This window comes from Lissotriton helveticus, chromosome 4_1 (genome assembly GCF_964261635.1).
Source record: "Lissotriton helveticus chromosome 4_1, aLisHel1.1, whole genome shotgun sequence".
NCBI classification, from domain to species: domain Eukaryota; kingdom Metazoa; phylum Chordata; class Amphibia; order Caudata; family Salamandridae; genus Lissotriton; species Lissotriton helveticus.
In genome coordinates this window covers 2,070,434,576-2,070,456,808 of record NC_136063.1, presented here as the reverse complement: position 1 = coordinate 2,070,456,808, position 22,233 = coordinate 2,070,434,576, and the positions used below count along the sequence as shown (strand labels likewise).

At 46.0% G+C, this 22,233-nt stretch overlaps 1 protein-coding gene across 3 annotated transcripts in view; it reads right to left on the bottom strand.

Annotated features, from left to right (window-relative positions):
- STAG2 (STAG2 cohesin complex component) overlaps positions 1–22,233 on the bottom strand; it is a 1,493,174-nt gene that overhangs the window by 1,007,941 nt on the left and 463,000 nt on the right. For all 3 annotated transcript variants that reach the window (XM_078688751.1, XM_078688750.1, XM_078688752.1), the window contains 2 exons: positions 4,905–4,981; positions 3,793–3,997 (listed from right to left, as the gene is read on the bottom strand). In XM_078688751.1, coding sequence (XP_078544877.1) covers positions 3,793–3,997; positions 4,905–4,981 — 282 coding nt within the window. The remainder of the gene's footprint in view (positions 1–3,792; positions 3,998–4,904; positions 4,982–22,233) is intronic.

Genomic DNA, 22,233 nt, shown 5'->3' with positions numbered 1-22,233 from the left:
TTAAGGTAAAAGAGGTAAAAGTAGATAGCACCTTACTTTCTATTTGTGGTAGTGTGGTCGAGCAGTAAGGCTGTATCAGAGGGTGGTGTTAAACATTTGTTGTACACAGTCAGCAATTGAATTCACACACTTAAAAACTGAACTTCAGACAAATTGGTTTTGTATAAAAATATTCTTTTAGTCATTTTATTTTCTAGAACCAAGCAAGCCTGGCACAGGTAAGTAATACATACTTAACAGTAGTCTTGCAGTTTGTAAACAGTTTGAATTGCAATTGCATATGCACAGTCCAGTTACAGTTTTAAAGGGTTTCTTCGATTTTCCAACTCCATACTTGGAAACTTTTCACAGAAAAACAGTCAATGTTATCCTATGGAGGAAAATAGGGTTATCGGTTCAAAGGTAAGTATTTGTTGTGGAAGTTGGGTTTCTGGGGTTAGACTCTGGGGTCTCACAGGGTCAAGGATGCACTCTTGTTACACCGTCAGCGGCACTAGAGCGGCCGGGTGCGGAGGCCCAATGTTATCCAATGGGGGATAGGGTGCCTCTGGTTGGTGGCTGCTGACTAGCAGGCCACTGGGTTCTGGGAGTAAAGCTCCTGGACTTAAGCTCAGGGAAAAAGCCAGCACAAAAGGGTGCACCCTCAGCAGCACTGGGGCGGCCGGTTGCAGAGTGCTGTTTTTGGCAGTGGGTGCCCTGTAGCTTTCAATGGGGAGTCTCCGGTTTGCAAACATACTGCAGGCACGGGGACGAAGGTCTTCTGGGTGCGACCACTACTTGGCGAGGTAAGTTGGGATGCTGGGGGTTGGCTAGTCCCAGTCTGTTGGGCCAGCCAAGGCCGTGGGGCGTCTGGTGCAGGGGTGGCTTTTAAGGTTGGATCTTCTTACCAGCTCCTGGTCGCGGTTGGGGGACATTCCGGTTTGAGGCTGCAGGCATCGGCTGGAGGCTTGGGGCAGGTAAGGGGTCACTGGATCTCAGGTTAGGATCGCCAGGGAAAAGACCTCTTGGTGTTGGGCCACTCAAACTCGGGTCGTGGGAAGCAGAGTGGTGCAGGCTTGCAGACTTTGCAGGACCTGGAGTCTGTTGGTGAACAAATCTAGTGTTCACGGGACACAGACTTTTCTTTTGAAAGCAGGGCAGGTTTCTGAGGCGGCAGGACACACTGGAGTTTCGCTTCTGCAGGTTCCAGGTGGGGACAGGCCGGTAGAGCTGGGGCCAAGTCAATGGGCGTCCTACTCTTGTTAGCTTTGGCACGGTTGTACGGTCCTTTTTTTCTTCTGGTTTCTTTTCTGTGGAAGCAAGGTTCAGGGGTGCACCTAAATACTATATTTAGGGGCGTTACTAGAGGTAAAAGGTTGGGACCAATGGGCCCTTTCCTGGGGTGGGTACACCCCTATTATGGCACCTTCCAGTGGGAGGGGGCATAAGCCTCAACCTGGTTGGCTGGGTCCTCCCATCTGCAAGATGGCGGGGACCTAGAGTAGTACTTCACCTCGCCTCCTCCACCTGAGGGGCAGAGTTGGCAGAGGTGAGCCAGTCACTTGTTTTTCCCGCCGGTTCTCTTGCCCAAAGTGGGGGTCAGAACCAATGGGGACCAGTTGCAGAAAGCAGCAAGTGGCCTAGGGAAGCTCACAAAGGCGGCAAGCCTTTTAAGCTTCCCCCCCCTTCGTGGACCCTGCCCACCCTGAGGGAGGAGGCTTGGCACCTTCTCCCAGGATGAGAATTGTTTCAGGCCCCAGAGAGCAGCAAGCTCTCGACCCAGGGGTCCAGAAACAGGTCTGGTGGTGGCAGCTGAAAGCAGCCACTCAGCCTGGACATTAGTGGTAGTTTGTTTTTCAAGGAGCATCTCTAAGATGCCCTCTGTGTGCATTTTTCATTAAATCCCACACTGGCATCAGTGTGGGTTTCATGTGCTGAGAAGTTTGATACCAAACTTCTCAGTTTTCAGTGTAGCCATTATGGTGCTGTGGAGTTCGTAATGACAAACTCCCAGCACCATATACTCTTAATTGCAGCACTGCACTTAGTGTCTAAGAATGGACTTAGGCACTGTAGGGGTACAGGGCTAATGCACCTGTACCTTCATCACTGGCATAGGGTGCCCAGCTAGAGGGGTGACTGATCCATGCCAGGGCAGTGGTTTGTAGGCATGGCACCCAGGGATGTGTGCCATGTTGACTCTTCTCTTTGTTCTGCACCAAGACACACAGCCTGCAAAGGCAGTGTGGCAGTGTAAAGGTAAGGAACCTCTAAGGGTGGCAAAATAAGTGCTGCAGCCCTTAGAAGCATTCCCTGGTCAGAGTGCCCTGGGTACTTGTGATACCATTTACAAGTGGCTGACCTGTGGCCAGAGATGCCAATTGGGTTTGGGTTTCAATTAAGTATAGGGAAAGAACATGGGCCCTGGGTACCTGATTAGAAGACCAGGGCACACTCAGTCTAAGCACATCAGCGGTTCAGCAAAAAGAGGGGGCAGCCATGCAAAAAGAGGGCACTTTCTCACATCACCCCATCTTCAAGATGACAGGGGCTGAAAAATATGCTTCACCTCGCCTCCCCCACTTTAGGGGTTGAGTTAGCAGAGGTAGGCACCCCTCTGATTCTTCTAGGTTTTCCCGCCGGTTTTCTGCCCAAAGTCGGGGTGTAATCCAGGGGCTACCATCTGCGCTAGCAGCAGAGGCTGGGGGTGGACAATATGCAAAGGAAGCAGGCCTTTGAAGCTTCCCCTTCTAGCACTAGCCCATCCTGGGGGAGGGGTTGTGACACCTCTGCCCAAGATGTGCATTATTTCTGGTCCCAGGGAGTAGAAGCTCTCCACACGGGGGGCAGAAACATGTATGTGTGTAGCAGGCTGCCTAAAGCCAGTCACTGACCACACCAGGCTTAGTAGGTTTTCAGGGGGGGACATCTGAGGTGCCCTCTGAGTACATGGGTTAATAAATCTCAATGGCAGCAGTGTGGATTTAATACAAGAAGTTGTTTGGAACCAAACACTCCTGATTTCAGTGAAGCCATCATGGTGCTGGAGAACTCTAGTTGTCAAGTTCACAGCCCATGTACTCAATATGGCTTCTCTGGAACGTACAATATTAAGGAATATACCCTAATAGTGTAGGGACATATCTGCTCATGCAGATATGCCCACACCTGTGACAGTGTGTACCCTGCCTTAGGGCTAGAAAGGTCTGCTAGAGGGGTGACTTACCTATATCTAAGGCAGTGCTAGTTGGCATGGCACGCATGCAATGTGCCATGTTGACTTTGTTTTGTCAGCACCAGGCTATGCATGCTGCAGGGGCAGTCTGCATGGGCTCCGTGAGGGGTCCTCCTTCCCAATATCTTAGGTACCCATGTACCTTTTACTAGGGGCCTGAAGGACCAATGTGAACCCGTTTTAGGGAAAGTACACAGGCACTGGGGACCTAGACAGCAGGGACCCAGTACTCTACAGTCAAAGTTGCATCAAACGGCAGGCAAAAAGTGTTGGGGGGGGAGGGGGGGCTGTAATGCAACAGAATGCCATTTCCCACAGGCAACTGGGGCAATGCCTTACAACATAACAAATAAACTTAGCATCATTACACAATATTATTGCCTTTCATTACTAGCATAAAAATAACCACTAATTTACAATCGGAGCACAATTCAGTGGGCTTATTAATAAAGACGTGTCTTTGCTGATAGAAGTGGACTACTTAACAATGCATCCTTGAAAATATACAGCCTTTCTATCAACACTTTCAAAATACTTAATCTGGACAGGAAAATTAAGTAGCATTGACCACTACTAACCTGCTAATGTGCTTGTGTGTCGAAATGCTCTAACTTGGGAATCTGAGAGTCCTGTAAGTAGCGATATAACCGTATCCATCATATACTCATCATATATGATACTGTATTGACATTGCCGCACCAACACACCAATGAACTCACAAAAACTCGATTTGAACTTCTTCCACTGAGGTCCAGCAATAGTGAGTGGGTAATCTCCACTGTCCTACAAAGAAAAATCACATTAAGTTCATTTTTTTTTAAAAAACACTGAAAAAGTCAGTTAAGTATAGTGGCATGCAGGAACCCACTTACTCAATAACATGTGGCATTACAACTGAAAAACCTAACAAGGCATTTCATAATAGGACACTTACTAATTCAAAGCAAATACTGAATTGAATGAACTGTTCTCCAGACTTTAAAGGATTTTGAAGGTCAATTTAAGTGACTGCTCAGGCAATGTTAAAAAAACAAGCGAATGGAGGAGGTTTAGTACAAAGGAAAGATTAGGTAAGATGTGGAGGATGAAAAAGTGAGAGAATGGCCCATGGAGCTGTACAGTGCACTGACTGGAGGAGAGAATGGAAAAGAACCAGAGATAGACACAAGCAGTCCTTTTCTCAAGGTATTCAGGCTGTGTGAGAAAGTGCCTCTTGACATTGTTAGCCCATATTTTGTGACTGGAATGTGATGTGGTTTGGATTGTACTGCACAGGGTCCCAGCCAACCAGGTCCCCTGTGCCAGTGCTTCTTCCCTAAAACAGTCCCACAATTGGCTCTTCACTCCGCCTGTATGTCCATAGTAAACGGTACCTGGGCAGCTAGGGCATTGGGATTGAAGAGGGCCCCTAGGGCCCCCTCACATAGGCAATGCAGACAGCCCCTCTAGCATGCATACCCTGGTGCAGACAAAATGACAGTAGGCATGGCATACTGTGTGCCATGCCAACAAGCACTGCCTAAGGTATAGGTAAAACACCCCTCTAGCAAGCCTAACAGTTCTATGGCAGGGTTCACTATAACACATGTGTGGACATATCTGCATGAGCATATATGCCTCTACAATATTTAAGTCTATTCCTAGATATTGTAAATAAAACATTCAAAATATAAATGAATCTTTCACAAACCTCATCAAATTCTTCTGTCATCTTTCGAATTATTTCAGAGTTCTGCATGTGTCGGAACATCTCACCACTGACCACACCTGCAATTTAAATATGGTTGAAAGAAGATTACATTTTTTTTTTTCAGAATGATTTTTGGGGAACCAACAAATCTAGTAATTTCAATGTTGCGTTCCGTATTTAAGTCTGGTAGCCTAGTGAAGACTCCGCAATAAGGGGGACACCAATTAACCAAGCAAATAAAAGGACTACTTTCAATGTGCCTTTAGGAAAAGCCTTAAAGTAGACCTATTTGAAGGACACATTTTGATGATTTTTCTTGGAGTCTTAGCGCAGTACATATTACTGGGTAGTGTCTGGTGTGAGCACTGGTATTTACCACTGGAGACCCAGGCCCAACAATACGATTACTCTCCAATGGGACTATCAAGTTTACATACTTTAGGACCTTAATTCTCACACTGCAAAAAGCAACAAAGGCTCTCTTGCAGGTGGTAGGAGTTAGAAACGTGTGTACAGTCTCATACAAATACTCAATAACATTGTCCAGTGAAAGCTGAAACTTCAAAGGACAATATGACTCATTTATAGTTAAATAAATAACAAAGGGTCCTGGGACAAACCGGGATTGCAGTAGCTTACAACTGGTATTCAACACTGATGCAACTCAAATAAGTTTTTACTCTTAGGGATGTCAGGGTGAGCAGCAAAGGGGTTATGGATGCAGGATGTTAGAAAAAAGAAATACATATAACAGTTTGAATCGTGGGACATTTTGTACATTAAGCCTAGTACATTAGTCTGGAAAACCATGCTTTTTAAACAGATCTATTTTATTCCAAATGTGCCAAATTGAAATCTTAGGTCTTAGCTGCTCATAACCTTTGCCTTCAAATTCTGATGACCCAGAAGACCTGCTCAAAGCACAATTTTCAAATTGATGGCCTAAAATCTTAGGTCCACCACTTCGTTACAGAACAGACCCTACTTCTCCTCCTCCATTAATCTAAATTAAAAGAAAAAGAAAATCAAGCAGGTAATGTTTATAACCACCGAATCCTTAAACGAAAAGAAAGTAGAGCAAACCTTTCCTATCAAAAACTGATTTGACATGTGTTTAAGTTTTAAAGTTTACTGTATGATTAATATAAAGCTTTGCAATAGGCAAACCAAAATGTGAGCCTAAAAGAGGGAGGTTTTAGCAAGTTTGAGCAAGTTGGCACAGGAAAAACTGAGACTCCTCTGAATTCTATCATGGCAAAACGGAGCAGTAAGTTATTTTGGGTTAGTAGCATGAAGAGCCCTAAAAACCAGCACCAATAGAACCCTCTTTCAACTAGGCAGCCAATGCAACACGGAGTGCCTTTGACAGAGACCTATACCTGGGAAGTTTAAGTACAAGTCTAGTGGCAACATTTTGGACCACCTGCAGCCTATGAAGTAATTACTTTGAACATCCGGCATTTAGGCTATTGCAGTAGTTGTGCCTCGAAGTTATGAGTGCAAAAGTCATTGTTTACCTTGGGCCTAAAGGGAAGAAATCAAACTTTTTTAAAGGATTTATTCAAAGAGAAAAACATGCCAGCCACCGACAGTACTTGTGGGGAGGAGGAAAGAACACTGTCAAATCTGGCTTCTACGTTTTTTTTGCAACTTCCAATGGAGGTGGAGGAGGGGGCATAGAATCCAGACACTGCATGGTGGGGGGGAGAACAGATTAGACTTTCCAAACAAAAGAATTTCTGTTTTGTCTGTGTTGCATTTTAGGTGGTTGTAGGGAGCAGGCTCTGCATATAGTATACCTAAGTAAGGTATTGTGTGCAGAGTCCAGTGGATCCCCAGAGGTATGGCAGAGGCTAATGTAGATAGTAAGGTGACTCCTCCCTCCAGTGATAGTGCGCATGGGCATTGACTCCATTGTTAGATTGTTTTCCCGCAAGAGGGTGAGAATAGAGTAAGTAAGTGTAGTAGAGAGTTGTCCATGCATAAATAATGTAAATAATGAGAACTGCAACAACTACAGGTGCCCAGGGAAGTGGGAGGGAGCATATAAATCTACAGCTCCACATGTCAAGAACAGATGCTTACTGGGTAAGTAACATAATCTGTTCAAGGCATGTGTGCTGTAGATATACATGCTTTGCATAGACTATATAGCAGTATTCTCCCAAATCAGTGGCTAACCAGTAGACGTTGCAGCAGTCTGAAAAAGTGTCTTTAGCACTGCTTGGTCTGCATTTGCCTGTTGGCGTGCAAATACATCCAAACAAGTGTTTGGTAAATGTGTGTGGTGTAGACCATTTTGCTGCTTTACATATGTCAGCTATAGGGATGTTAACTAAAAAGGCCATAGATGCCCCTAACTTTGCAAGTGGAACGCGTTCTAGGGGGAATAGTTAAAGTTCTTTTAGCTTTTGCGTAGCAAGTTTGAATGCACTTAGAAATTCATCTTGAAATGCCAGATTTAGAAATAGGATTGCATTTGTGAGGTGGTGTAAACAAACAGTTGCTTTGTTTTACGAAAGTATCTTGTTCTTTCGATATAATATAATAGAGCTCTTCTGAGGTAAAGTGTGTGAAGAGCGGAAAGAACACAGGTAACTCAACTGATTGGTTAATATGGAAAGCAGAAATCACTTTGGGAATGAATCGGGGATTAGTGCAAAGAACGAACCTATCTTTATGGAGTCGAAAAAAGGGTTCTTCCAAGGTGAATGCCTGTAGCTCACCAACTCTCCTTTTTTTTTGATGACTAAGTGCATTCGCACTTTAATTTATTTTGTTTGTTTCATAACTGGGAATTATATCTTTCTCTGTGGAGAAAACTCTGTACCCATATTGCCATAAAATCTGAGTCTTTTCCCTTCACTTTTCCATCTTGATTTGCTCCTGCCCTTGATTTTCTTTTTTTTTTGTATGTATTTTATTAGTTTTTTCAACAATTAGAAACTTACAATTATGCATATTGTAAATGAAGGTTAAATTATTCAGTCAGTTTAGCAGCTTGATCACATTACAGGGTTACAATAAATCATATCCAATTAACTTTCCCATCTCACTTTATACCTCAATGTGGTTGGCGGAGTGCCACCTAAGGTGGTGTGTAGTGCATATCATGTGATGCTGCTCTGCATTACTAATATCGCGGTCTGGAGTGTGAGGATGAGAGGTGGCGCGAGATGGCATGGTCGCGTAGCAACACCCCTCCCCCTAGGCTTCCCCATCCGTCCATATGTGGCTCGCTATCCAGTGCATTGGTGATGCAGTGGTATCAATTGTCAGATAGTCTTCGACAATGAATTCAATATATACCAGATTATAGCGAATCTGTCCATGTTGGGGATGTCAAAATGCCTCAACAAGGAATGCTAAAATAGAAGGCCGCTTGGGACCAAATGACGAAAATGAAGAGGAAAATATCCCCTTAAACAACATGAAATAATGGGGGTGGGGGGGTATGAACAAAAGGGAAGAAAAAAAAATTGTGAATATGAAGCAAATAGGAGGATATTAAGAAGTGAATGCGTCATAATGAATGTCAATGAGTGGCCGTGGAGTTCTGTCTTTGAGTCCTTAATCATATTGCTGTGCGGTGGGGGTCTTGCGGGGTGTGGGTCTCTTTCAGAAGGGGGGGGGGGGTAAGGGGGTCATCGGTGGCCAGTTGTAATCAGGGCGCCGGGGTCGTGGGCATGTGGGTGTTAAGCAGTGATTGTGATGCAACACCGTGTGAGTGTCCCTCTGTGTAGGTAGACATCGCTCCCAGTATCGCGCTCAGGTCGTGTGTGTGGCATCGCGGGTGTGCGCTTTGCTGCTGTGTCTTGTGTACATGGCCGGCTGTGAGAAGGCTGTGATTACGTTATTCCCTGGTCTAGACTCGCCCGCTGGAAGGATAGCAGGGTGTCATCCCAGAGTTGTGCTATGGGGAACTTCCTCATGCCCGCCGTCTCCTCTCGATGGAGGGTGGTGCTTTCTGCCCTTGCCCAGTTGGTAAATGAAGCGTACCAGTGTTTAGCATGAGGGGGTTCAGTCTGTTTCCAGCGTTTGGTGAGCAAGCGCTTGGCTGTGACGGCTCCCAGGTCCCAGAATCTAGCCGGTACCTTATTCAGTTTGGTCCTTTTGTAGAGCCCCAGTAGCCAAGCCTCCCATGTGTGTGGTATCTCTTCACCAATGCTGAGTGTTAGTAGAGTTGTGACCGCGATCCAGTATGTTTGAATAGAGGGGCATGTCCAGAGCATATGTAGAAGATCCGCTCCGATTAAAAAACATCTCGGACACCCAGTAGTGGTAATCGAGAAATATCTGTTAATCTTGTCTGGCGACAGGTACGCTCGATGCAAGATATAGAACTGTATAGTTTTAAAGCGGGCGTTGCGTGGGATGTTAATGGGGCTGGCCAGTACCATCTTCCATTCTTTGTCCGTCCATTCCCGTCCCCTGTCCGTCACCCATTTATCTCGGAGTTGTTGGGTAGAGTATTGTGTGTGGGTTAATAGGGCTTGTGCTAGCCCAGTCAATTTCATGGGAGCCGTTGCCCATGACATGGAGGTATTGTATGAAATGATGTATTGGTGGTTCCTCAGATATGTCACCCCATGAGTCCGAGAGCGTGCGTATTATGGACGCGTGGAGGAGGAATTGTCCGGCCGGTAGGTCAGTGTCCCTGGTCAGCTCTGCAAAGGAGAGCAAGGCGCCGTCTGCGTATAAATCTCCTATTGTCTCTACCCCAGCTTGCACCCATATTTCCAGCGCAACCTCCGTCGTTGCACCACCCCTCCCGGGGATGCCCAGCAAGGGGAGCACCAGGGCGTATGGTCCCACCTCTCGGGTCAGTCTCAAACTTCGCAGGAAGCACCTTTGTGCCACTGCCACGTGTAGTTGTGACGGGCAGGGGATTCTGGTCAGGGGTGGAACAGCGTGCATATTTGCGCGTGGGTCCAAGCGTCGACATCCGTGGCAGTGTCTCCCAGATTCCTGCCGCTGAGCCAGCCCGACATCCATTGCAGCTGTGCCACCAGATAATATAATTCCAGGTTGGGGACCGCGAGGCCCCCAGCTTCCGTGGGCGCGTATAACTTCGTTAGTGCTACATGGGGTCTCCCGGTGTTCCAGATTAGACTCCGGAGTAGGGTCTCCAGCTGCGAAACACCGGGCCGGTATATATGTCGGAATATTGGCAAAGTAGTACAATAGTCTCGGTAAGACTATCATCTTCGTCAGCGCTACACTGCTAGGCACATTCAGAGGAAGAGTCTTCCAGTAGGCCATCTGTGCGCGCAGCGAGGAGATCGTGCGCATCAGGTTCCCCTCCAGTATATCTGTCGGAGTCCTATAGATTCGTATCCCTAAGTACCTAAATGTGGTAGAGTACCAAGCGAGTCTTCTATCGCTAAGGCTGATTTCACACTCCTGCGTTTTCCGGACGGAATGGATATGCACCTGATTTGGCCCAGTTGACCTTTAATCCCGACATGGCTTTGAAGGTGCTAAATGTTGTCGATAAGGACTGGGGGACACATGTCAGATCTCCGATATATAGGAGCAGATCGTCCACGTACAATGAGACCAAGTGTGCCGTCCGCTAGTGGGATTCCCCACTCTGCTCCTCGCGTTCTCAGCAACGCTGCTAAAGGTTCTATGACCATGGAAGCTCACCAACTCTCCTTAATGAAGTTATTGCAATGAAGAATGCAACCTTCCATGAGTGAAACTAAGGGAAACTTGTGTAGTGGTTCAAAGGATGGACCCAGAAGTCTTGCAAGTATAATATTAAGATTCCACATTGATGCCGGGGGAATTCTTAGTGATATAACTCTCGTTAATCCTTCCACAAAGGCTTTAATGACAGGAACTTTGAACAAAGACAAATGCTGTCTGTTTTGTACATACGCAGCTACTGCTGCAAGATGCAAACAAATTGATGTGTAAGCCAACCCACATTGCTGTAGGTGCAGAAGGTAAACCATGTTCTGAACAGAAGCATTCAGAAGTAGAATTTTGTTGTTACAGTGGACAAATCGTTTCCATTTCGCGCATAGCAAGCTCTGGTAGTATTTTTTTTTGCTTCCTTCAGAACAGTCGGAATGTCTGGAGGCACATTTAAATATCCAAACTCTAGGACTTCCAAGAAGCCAAATCGCTAGGTTGAGCTCCTTGGGATTTGGATGCTTGATTTCTCCATGGTTCTGTGTGTGAAGACTGGAGGGGAGACATAGCTTTTGATGTGGAACTACTGCGAGTTCTAACAGGTTGACAGGCCCATGTGGGAGCTACTAGAATCAGTGTGAGGGATGCTTGCCTGAGCTTCCGAACCAGAAATAGAAGGAAAGAGAGAGGCAGAAAAGCACAGGAAAATATCCATGACCAATTCATCCATAGGGCATTGTCTTTGGATAGAGAATGTGGGAACCTGGAGGCGAAGCTTTGGCATTGTGTGTTTTCTGCTATGGCGAAGAGTTCTATTTGAGGATATCCCCAATGTCGAAAGTATGGAAAGAGAATTTGGAGATGAAGTTCCCACTGGTGAATTTGTGACCACCTTCTGCTGAGGAAGTCAGCAATTTGATTGCTCACTCCTGGGAGGTGGTCTGCCCGAAGGTGAATTTTGTGATGGATTGCCCATTTCCAAATTGCCTAAGACAACTTTGGCTGTGAGATGAGACTGAAAAGCTTTCAGTGCTAGAAATATTTCTAGAAGCTCTAGATAGTTGATGTGGAGTGGTTTCTGGTTTGTGTTTTGTCGTTTCGGAGACCGTGAATTGTGTAATGATGGAGATGTGCTCCCCAACCTGTGAGAAATGTGTCTGCTGTTAGCACTACTTGTGGAACAGGGTCGATGAAAGGCCGCCCTTTTGATACATTTTGTAGGTTCCACCACTGTAGGGAGCGATGGGTGCAGCTGTCTACCAACACTAGATCTATTAACTGACCCTGTGACTGATTCCACGGACGTGTTAACATTCTTGTACTGGACGAATGTGCAGTCTTGCCCTATGTCCTATTGCAGTGTATGACGCCATCATTCCCAACAGTCACAGGAAAGTTCTGGCTGGTAAGGATTGGTAAGGAGTCAGGAGTCAAGCTATCCTGGCTGATGACGGCTGATAGCCAGAAACCGGTCCTAGGATGCTTGATTCCGGTCCAGGGAAGACATGCTTGGCAGTTCAGGCTGGACTGTTCCCCTGAGGCACAGGGTCAATGTTGATTTGCATATGGCCATGTCTTAATTGGGGTGGCGTGGTGAGCAAAATAACAATGGATTAAACCCAGATATGTGACTGGGGTGAATGTTTTGCCAATGTGCAACATTCCGTACACCATCTTGTGTGTTTTGCTATTTGGAACTGCAGCAATAGAGTCTGGATATCGCAGACTCTGGCTGCATTGGGAGAGGCTAGAGCTGCATTAGTGTTGAGAGGGGTTCCCAGATAGGATTGTAACTGGGAAGACTGCAGGTGACACATTTGAATATTGACTGTGAAACCCAATTTGTGGAGTAGGTGTAGTGTGGTCTGAGTGGGTTCTAAACACTTTTGGTGTGTGCTGGCTTTGAAGAGCCAGTCGCCTAGGTACGGAAAGGCTTGAATTTGTGGTCTCCTGGGATGAGCTGCCAATACTGCTAGACATTTTGTGAACACTATGGGAGCAGTAGTCACTCCGAAAAGGAGTACTTCGAACTGATAGTGTTTGCCTGCTATCACAAACCTGATATATTTGCGATGAGCTGGATGAGTGGGAATGTGAAAATATGCGCTTTAAGTCCAGTGTGGACATAAAACCGCTTCGCTGTAGAAGTGGAAGGACCTGCTGAAGCATTACCATATGGAAATGTTCTGACCATGTGTATAGATTTAACTCTCTGAGATCTAAAATTGGACTTAATGATCCGTCCTTTTTGGGGATCAGAAAATAGAGAGTAAACCACTGAACCTTGGTATTGTGCGACAAGGAGCACAGAGAGAACGAGAAGGAATACATTTGGCACTTTGCACTTTTTGGGGCATTTTAAATTGGGGGCATATTTTTAACTTGGAAACTTACCTGTTTTAACTGCAAGAACATTTTTTTAAACTGTACTGCACCTTTAATCCCCACCTTGCGCCAAATCCCCGGCCCACCATGGAAATCCGTTTGTGTGGAGGGAGGCGGCCAGAGGAGGCGGGGCTCAGCCAGGCAGCTATTTAGGTTGCATGCAAGGGCGGACGCGCCAAAGGCAAGCCAGTCTGTGCTTATCCGGGACCAGGGCCCAGAACCCCTGGCCAAGGGACCATAAATAACCAAAGGTACTTGCCCTCGCAACTGCACAGAATGCGTGCACCACTTAGTGAAATGTACATATACTATTAGCAACATAAATGGCTCTACATCCTGCGCACACTGTTCCTTCGACCTTATAACGAACACACTAGCTCACACTTCAGCTGAATGGCAGGGTGAACATAAACTGCTCCTCAATTGCAGATCTCTCCTGAAGCACGTGGGGGAAATCAATATCCTACTGAGAGAGGAACAGCAGGAAGGCCTGTTTCTAACCAAAACCTGGCTGCATAAGGACTCGGAAACAGATGTGATACAAGGCCTATCCCTTGGAAACCACATTCTGAGACGAGATGGGGAGCTGAAAAAAGGAGGCGGTATAGCTATTATCCTGAAAGATCATTTGAGGAGGCATATAGAGCCAGATATTGTATCAGATTGCGAAAACATGTCATTTGCGATCTCCTTCACTTCAATCCGTACACTCTTGGGGTTTCTGGTCTACCGTCCCCCCTGACCGCGTGGACAGTTTATAAAATTGCTAACTGACGCGACCGCTAGACTAGCAAGTACGACTCCTAATTTGAATTTATTAGGCGATTTGAATTTACATTTAGACCCTCTTAAGGTGGAAACAGCCGATCTCACATAACTTACTGGCTTGGAGGAAAAACTACAACGCAGAAAAAAACAGACATACAGAAAAGCAATTAAGTTCTTTCAATCAGAAATAAAAAGAAGGCAATCTCAATATTTTGAGGAGAAAATAACAGGAGCATCAAAGGCGCCCAGGGAAATATTTAAAATCACAAAAAGTCTGACTAGGTGCCGGACACCAAATCCCCTTCAGACTCCACACAGGCAAGATGTGATGAACTCGTAGAGTTTTTTAAATAAAATGGTTTTAGATATTTATAACACATTCCCCCAAAATATAAGTGGAGATAAGTCTGACCAGGAAACGTAACCCCCCCCCCCCCCCCCCCCCCCAACACCCCCCACCACCTACGGACACTACCCCCTGCTTGGAAGATTTCCCGACCTTGGACCGGACCATCCTAAAAGCTTTTTGCCAAGGTGAAATCGGGTGCCCCTCGGGACCCGGCCCCCCCTTTATAAACGCCGCAAAGTAGAAGGAATTATTCTTCCTGTATTGTTGGACGTACTAAACTCCTCGCTAGCCAGTGGCCAGGTACCCCCGTCAAGCCGGCTGATTTTTGGGTATTCGTGTAGCATGACCGGGGGGGGGGGCTCGGAGGGGATGCAGACAGACGGAAGATTACACCTACGCTGTCCGGGGTTATAGATGCCCTTCTTTCCATTTATTTACTTATCCAAGATCCACAACTACCTTTGTGGTTCACCAGTGCCGTGACTCTGGAGACACCTGGTCGCCGATAATTGCTGCATTTACGACTTGAATCTTTATATTACACCACAGAAGGTGATTTAGCCATATCGTGGATGCTTCTTATTTTTACTATTTGATCGCTTCATGGGACTCTCAAGAGATTACCAAGCCCTGATGAAGTTCCGCAACGAAAACGCGTTGGCTGAGGCCTTTTAAAGATTGAATCAATAAAGGACTTTCACAATATTTTAGTTCTCTAGACTTCTATCTTTGGTGCACCACCCATATTCTCAAGATTTGGTATCTGTCTCAACAGTGGAGCATTCGTGTGGCTAGCTCCGGGTGTTTTGTGCACAAACTATTTGGAAACGGCCGTGCTTAACTGTGGTCAACCACATTTTTTCTGTGTTTCACACCCCCGTCATAGAAGCACGCTATGAAAAGATCCCTCTTGAAAAAGCCCAATCTTGATCCAGAGGTATGGAGCAATTATCGCCCGGTTTCCCTGCTTGCCGGGACCAGTAAAATACTCAAAAAATATGTAAATAAAATTCTCTCAGAACATCTAGAGAAACTTTCCCTGCTGCATGCTACCCAGACAGGCTTCCGCCCTAATCACGGGACAGAGACCGCCTTGCTAGCAATCCTTGATCAAGGAGGAACGGTGGCAGTCATCCTACTTGACATGAGCTCTGCATTTGATGCAGTCAATTATAACATCTTATTTGACAGGCTCAGAATGGTGGGAGTCTTGGGCAATGCTTTGACATGGACTAAATCCTTACTGAAAGACATAGCGTTCCAGGTGTTTGAGGGCAACTTCTCCTCCAAATGTCTACCTCTTTCGTGTGGAGTCCCCCAGGGCTCGTCATAGCCCTTTTTAATGTTTATCTCAGACCCCTGGTCGAATTAGTGTTACCTTATGGGATTCAAATTATTACATATGCAGACGATACACAAGTGGTGGCAGCACTGAAGCATTCACAGAACACGTCAATTAATCTTGCATCCTGCATGGTAGCCGTGGCCACGTGGACGGACCAGCCTTGTCTAAAGCTCAATGGAGACGAGACCGAGGTAATGATCTTAGACAACCACCCCAGTGCTTCAATGGAATCAGTGGGGGTTAAGTTGGCCTAAACGTCTTTCCTCCCCCCCCAAAGACACCAAAAGGTCAGATTAAAAGTTTGGGAGTCTGGCTCGATAAATCTCTCAATTCTAATAATCTAGCAATTAAGTTGGCTACATCATGTTTTGGCATTAGAATGATGTGGAAAGTTCTCCCACTGCTTCCGGCACGTAGAGTTATAGTACAGTCATTGGTGCTGTCACAATTAGATTATGGGAACTACCTCTACTTAGGTACCAAAAAGGCCACCATAAGAAAACTACAAGTGGTACAGAACTGTGCTGTCCGGTTGCTCTATCACACCCCCTGCCGGCAATCAGCCAAGCCGGTCCTGGAAAAACGTCACTGGCTGCCAATAAGTGAACGGATCAAGTTCAAAGCCTTATGCATAGCCCATAAAACACTCTGGAGGACAGGTCCAATCTAACAATGGAGTCTATTCCAATGAGCACAATCACCAAAAGGAGGAGTCACCTTACTGTGTGAGCCGACAGAGGAAAGAGGTGGGGGTCCAAAGGGAGCGGTTAATGTTTTTGAGATTATCTAGATGAAGTTTTCATAAATTTTGACACGAAAATTTGAAAGACGCGATCGAAAACAATACAGACCAGGGTAGAGTGAATTGCGCAACAAAGTGATCCCGATTGTAGTTTCGAGTTGGAGTGCAGCAATACATGTCAGTACCAGATGGCGAAAAGAAAGGAATATGCTACTTACCAGTATGCATCTGTTCTTGGCATGTAGGGCTGCTGATATTCACATCTTACGCATAGATCGCCGCCTAGTGTTGGGTCCGGATGATTGCACATTGTTGTCCTGGAAGAGTCTTCGAAGTACCACGAGATAGGTGGCTCCTCCCCTGGACTACAGTGCGCATGGGCATCCTATCCATTCTCAGATTGTTTTTCGCCATTGTGGCAGGGATGGAGTATGATAGAGTAAGTGATGTCCATGCTAGAGATTAATTCTGAATGCTACAGCTGCGACAGGCACCGGGGAGGAGGGAGGACGATGTGAATATCAGCAGCCCTACATGCCAACAACAGATGCATACTGGTAAGTAGCATATTCCGTTCGAGGCATGTGGGCTGCTGAATTCACATCTTATGCATAGAATGTATAGCAGTCTCCTCTTAGCGGCGGTTGCCCGTGCCAGCTGCAGCAGTTTGAAAAAGAGTTTTGAGTACAGCCTGTCCTACAGCTGCTTGCTGTTTGGAGTGTACATCTACGCAGTAGGGTTTGGTAAATGTGTGTATGGTAGTCCATGTGGCTGCCTTACATATGTCCTCTAGAGGAATGTTTCCTAGGAAAGCCATTGATGCCCCTAACTTGCTTGTGGAATGCGCTCTTGGGGGAACTGTTAATGTGCGTTTAGCTTTTTGATAACAGATTTGTATGCACTTAACAATCCATCTGGCTATACCCGATTTGGAAATGGGGTTGCCTTTGTGCTGTGGTGAAAAGGCAACAAACAGTTGTTTAGTCTTTCTGAAAAGTTTTGTCCTGTCTATATAGTACAGGAGAGCTCTTAACGTCAAGGGTATGTAGAGCTCGTTCTGCCACGGAATCTGGATTAGGGAAGAATACTGGCAGTTCTATAGCTTGATTGATGTGAAACTGGGACACCACCTTTGGCATAAATTTAGGGTTAGTTCGCAGCACTACCCTATTAGCGTGAATTTGTATGAATGGCTCCTGAATAGTTCGGGCTTGCAGCTCACTAACTCTTCTGAGTGATGTAATCGCAACTAGGAAGCTACTTTCCACGTTAGGAATTGTATCTCACAGGAGTGTAGAGGTTCAAAAGGTGGTCCCATTAGTCTGGTGAGAACCACGTTCAGGTTCCAGACAGGTGAAGGTGGGTGTCTTGGAGGAATGATTCGTTTGAGTCCCTCCAGGAAAGCTTTAATAGCAGGTACCCTGAAGAGTGAAAGGTGCTGCCTGTTTTGAAGATAAGCTGCCACCGCAGCTAAAAGTATACGAATGGAGCTGTAAGCCAGATTGCATCTGTGTAAATGTAGGAGGTAACATATGACATTTTGAGTAGATGCATCTAGCGGATTTATGTCATTATTTTTACAATAGATGACAAACTGTTTCCACTTCGCCGCATAGCATGCCCTGGTTGTAGGCCTCCTTGCCTCTTTGATAATATTCATACAGTCGGGAGGCAAGTTGAGGTAACCAAACTCTAAGACCTCAGGAGCCATATCGCAATGTTCAACTGTTGCGGATCTGGGTGCTGAATGTCGCCATGGCTCTGCGTTAAAAGGCTGGGTGTTGATCGCAGCCTTTGATGAGGAACCACGTAAAGTTCTAGAAACGTGGTGTACCATGGTTGCCTCGCCTATGTTGGAGCAACCAGGATTAGAGTCATTGAGTGTTGCAGTTTGCGTGCCACTAGTGGTATGAGCGGGGCTGGGGGAAAAGCGTACGCAAACCTGCCTGACCAGTTCATCCATATCGCATTGCCCTGAGATTGCGGATGTGGAAACCTGGCGGCGAAGCTTTGCCATTTTGCGTTTTCCCTTGTGGCGAACAGGTCTATTTCTGGTTGACCCCACCGCTGGAAGTACGGCTGCAGCACTGAGGGATGTATCTCCCACTCGTGCATCTGGTGGCTGTGTCTGATGAGCAGGTCTTACAAAGAGAACTTTATTGGATGAAATTCTTGAACTCATGCCACCCGAGGGGTCTAAATGAAAGAATTGAATACAGTTGTTACCTGTAATACTGATTCTCGGATCTGCACTTCTCTTACTATCTGCATTTCTCTTACTATCTGCAATGGTCCCTTTTATCTTACTTTATCTTTTCTTGACTTTCCTGTTTCACGTCTATTCCCTTTTTCTTTCTTTTTTCCTTCCAACTTTCATTTCATGTTTTTCTTTTTTCCTTCCTACTCTCATTTCATGTTTGTTCTCTCGAATTTTTATTTTCCCCACATATTACTTCGGTTGTTATTCCACAGTGGCTTTTACCCGTTCCAAAATGGCCGACCGTTTTTCTTTAATTACTCATTGTTTTTGAACTTGTGTGCTCCCACATCTACATTTATCCATTTCTTTTTTAATTTTACTGATTGCTAATTGCTGATTGATAACTGTAGTCCCGGCCTTATTCACTTTCGTTATTTTTCCTCTTATAATTTTCGATCCACTTTTTCACTCTAATTTATTTTTGCGTACTACATTGTACGATATATGATCGTCACTTCAACATTTCTAACTGTATATACCATGCAATCTCTTTATCGAGTTGCCGAAGGCGGTCTGGTTCCAGTCCGCTGTTTAGGTTTGCATCTCTCGTTCTTTTTGTTTATATCCGGGTTCTGCTACCCGCTAGTTTCCTAGCTGAGACACCGCCGGAGAGCGCGGTTTCTGCACTATCCCGGTAGGGTAATTACCTGTCTCCTTTTCCTGTTGCACGATTCACTTCTGTTTGATCCACTACATGTACGCTATGGTGCTGGTGGTTCTTGACTTGTTGTCCACGTTATCTTATCTTCATTATATTTTTCTGCACACATTTTTCTATCGGATTAACTTACTCCTTTACCTCACAACTTGTTGTGTCTTAAATGTGTGGCGTTTTTTCTTGACCTACTATTTTGTTTCTTGATTATCGATTATTTTCTAACACTCCTCACCGTTATTAGCACATTTGGGCTTTTTCTTATAATTATGTTATTTTTCCTAGTTTTCCCTGATTCTTGATTTCTCATCCATGAATGCATATGTTATGACTACATTGTAGAGGCCTTCCCCCCCCCCCCCCTGACACAGTGTTTGGTTCCCCTACAGATCACTATATCCCCTGATGAAGGGACGCTGTCCCGAAATGCATTGGGAACTGGGAACTGTTCATGATTTCGTTGGATATTAATGTGATGACCTATCCAGTATGACATTCAACAGTTTATATGATCTGAAATATATGACTCTTGAATAAAACTAAATTTTTGGTTTGAAGAACCTTGAATCAACTACGCATTTTCATTTGAGGTTAACACCTACATAGGTGCGCCCATTGGATGTAGTGTGGGATCCCCCCACACTCCCCTGTTATTAGTCTTTACCCTTTTGTCCTTCTGCCGGAAGGGACACCAAAATCCAACGGCGCCCAGAAACATTATACTCACCTATCTTGGATTACCTATTTTTGAAATTCGCTAAAAAGCGGTGTGCCACAACATCACCTTTTTTTCTTTTTTTTTCTGATGAGCAGGTCCGCCATCTGGTTGTCCTTGCCTGGGAGGTGTTCCGCCATGAGGAAGATGTTTCTCTGAATGGCCCACTTCCACAGCATTGCGCTAGATGGGACAACTGTGGAGAGTGTGTCCCTCCATGCTTCTGTATGTAGTACATGGCAGTCATGTTGTCCGTCCGGACTAACACGACTTTGTTGCACAAGTGTACCTTGAAAGCTTTTAGCGCCATAAAGATTGCCATCAGTTCTAGCAGGTTGATGTACATCAGCTTCTGCTGTGCTGTCCATAGTCCTTGCACTGCGTAATGGAGGACATGCGCTCCCTATCCCAGGAGAGATGCGTCTGTCGTCAGCACTATTTGTGGTACAGGCTCCTGGAACGGTCGTCCCTTGCAAAGGTTTTGTGGTTTCCACCAATGCAGAGAGCTGTACGCACGACCGGTCACCAACACTAGGTCTGTTAATTGTCCTTGAGCCTGGTTCCACTGCCGTGCTAAGCACTCCTGGAGCGGACGCATGTGTAGTCTCGCGTGAGGGACTATGAAAATGCAGGAGGCCATCATGCCTATTAGCTGCATTAACACCCGTGCTGTGAGCGAGTGTTGGGGCCTGAATTTCTGAATGAGTAACTGAATGCTGTCGATTCTGGCTGAGTTTGGCTGCGCTTTTGCTGTATTGTGTATTGCGGCTCCCAGGTACTGCTGTACGTGGGCGGGCTGAAGGTGAGACTTTGGGTAGTTTAATGAGAATCCAAAGCTGTGCAGGAGGTGAATAGTGTGGGACACGTGACTGGCACATTGCTGGGCTGACTTTGCTTGGATGAGCCAGTCGTCCAGATAGGGGTAGACGTGAACATGATTTCTCCGTAGGTGTGCAGCCACTATCGCTAGGCACTTGGTAAACACTCTGGGGGCTGTGGTCACCCCGAAAGGCAGTACCTTGAACTGGTAGTGCTGGTTTTGGATGGTAAACCTGAGATACTTCCTGTGTGCTGGATGTATTGGTATGTGGAAATACGCATCCTTTAAGTCTAGGGTAGCGAGAAAGTCTCCCTGATTGAATAGTGGTAGAACCTGCTGTAAAGTGAGCATGTGAAAATGTTCTGACAAGATGTATTGGTTTCGGGGTCTGAGGTCTATTATTATTATTAAGACATTTATTAAGCGCACAGCTACCCCCAACGGGGGTGTCCCGGCGCTAAGGAATGCAGATCATGGGGAGAGGGAATTTATTGACCCGAAAATAAAAAGGTTTTCAGTTTGCCCCTGAATTGAGACTCGATGTCAATGAGCCGAAGATTGATGGGTAGGGAGTTCCAGAGTTTTGACACTACCACTGCAAACGCTCTGCCGCCCTTTCTTACTAAGCGGAATCTAGGGGTGAGCAGTAGGCGAAGATGGTTAGACCTGAGATTAAGGGAAGATTGGACTGGTTTTAGTCTATGTCTCAGGTATTTTGGGCCTTTTCCGTTGAGTGCCCTGAAGGCTAGGACCAGGGCCTTAAATTTGACACGGGCCGTAATCGGGAGCCAATGCAATTTCCTTAAATGGGGGGAGATCGAGTGTCGATAGGGGACTTTGCAGATCAGCCTAGCAGCGGCGTTCTGCACAATCTGCAGCCTGTGGAGGAGGTACGCCGGTAACCCCACATACAGGCAGTTCGCATAATCCAGATGCGAGGTGATCAGGGCATGTATCACTGTCTTCAGTGGGGAGGAAGGGGGAAATTTTTTTTATCATATGGAGTTTCCCGAAACATGCCGAGGTAACTTTCTGGATCTGTGTTTTAAAAGATAAATCATTATCAAACTGGACTCCAAGATTGCGGGCCACTTTTACGGGAGAGGGTGGGGGGTTGAGTTCCTTAGATCACCAAGCGGCGTGCGACATGGGAACAGTTTGATTAAAAAACAACACCTCCGTTTTATCCGTATTCAGTTTTAGCGTGTTAGAGGTCATCCAGGCCACAATATTGGAGAGACAGGTTTTAAAATTTTCAGAGCCAGAAAGCGAGTTCTCTAAGAGAGACAATAAGCTGCGTATCGTCAGCGTAAGATATCACTCTGACCCCCAGAGATTCAATCACCTTTGCCAGGGGTGCGACGTAAATGTTAAAGAAAAGGGGGCTGAGGGCAGAACCTTGGGGCACCCCACAGCCTAGAGGTTTCCTGTCCTTAGACCAAAAAGGTCGGCACCAGACTTGTTGTGTGCGATCTGTAAGAAAGGAGGAAATCCAGGCCAGAGGGGAGCCCCCGATTCCCATCTCTCGGAGTCTGCTCAGGAGGATGGTGTGGGAGACCGTGTCAAAGGCTGCGGACAGGTCGAGGAGCACAAGCATGGCTACCTCTCCCCTGTCCACAGTCTCCCGCACGGTCTCCGCCACCTCCAAAA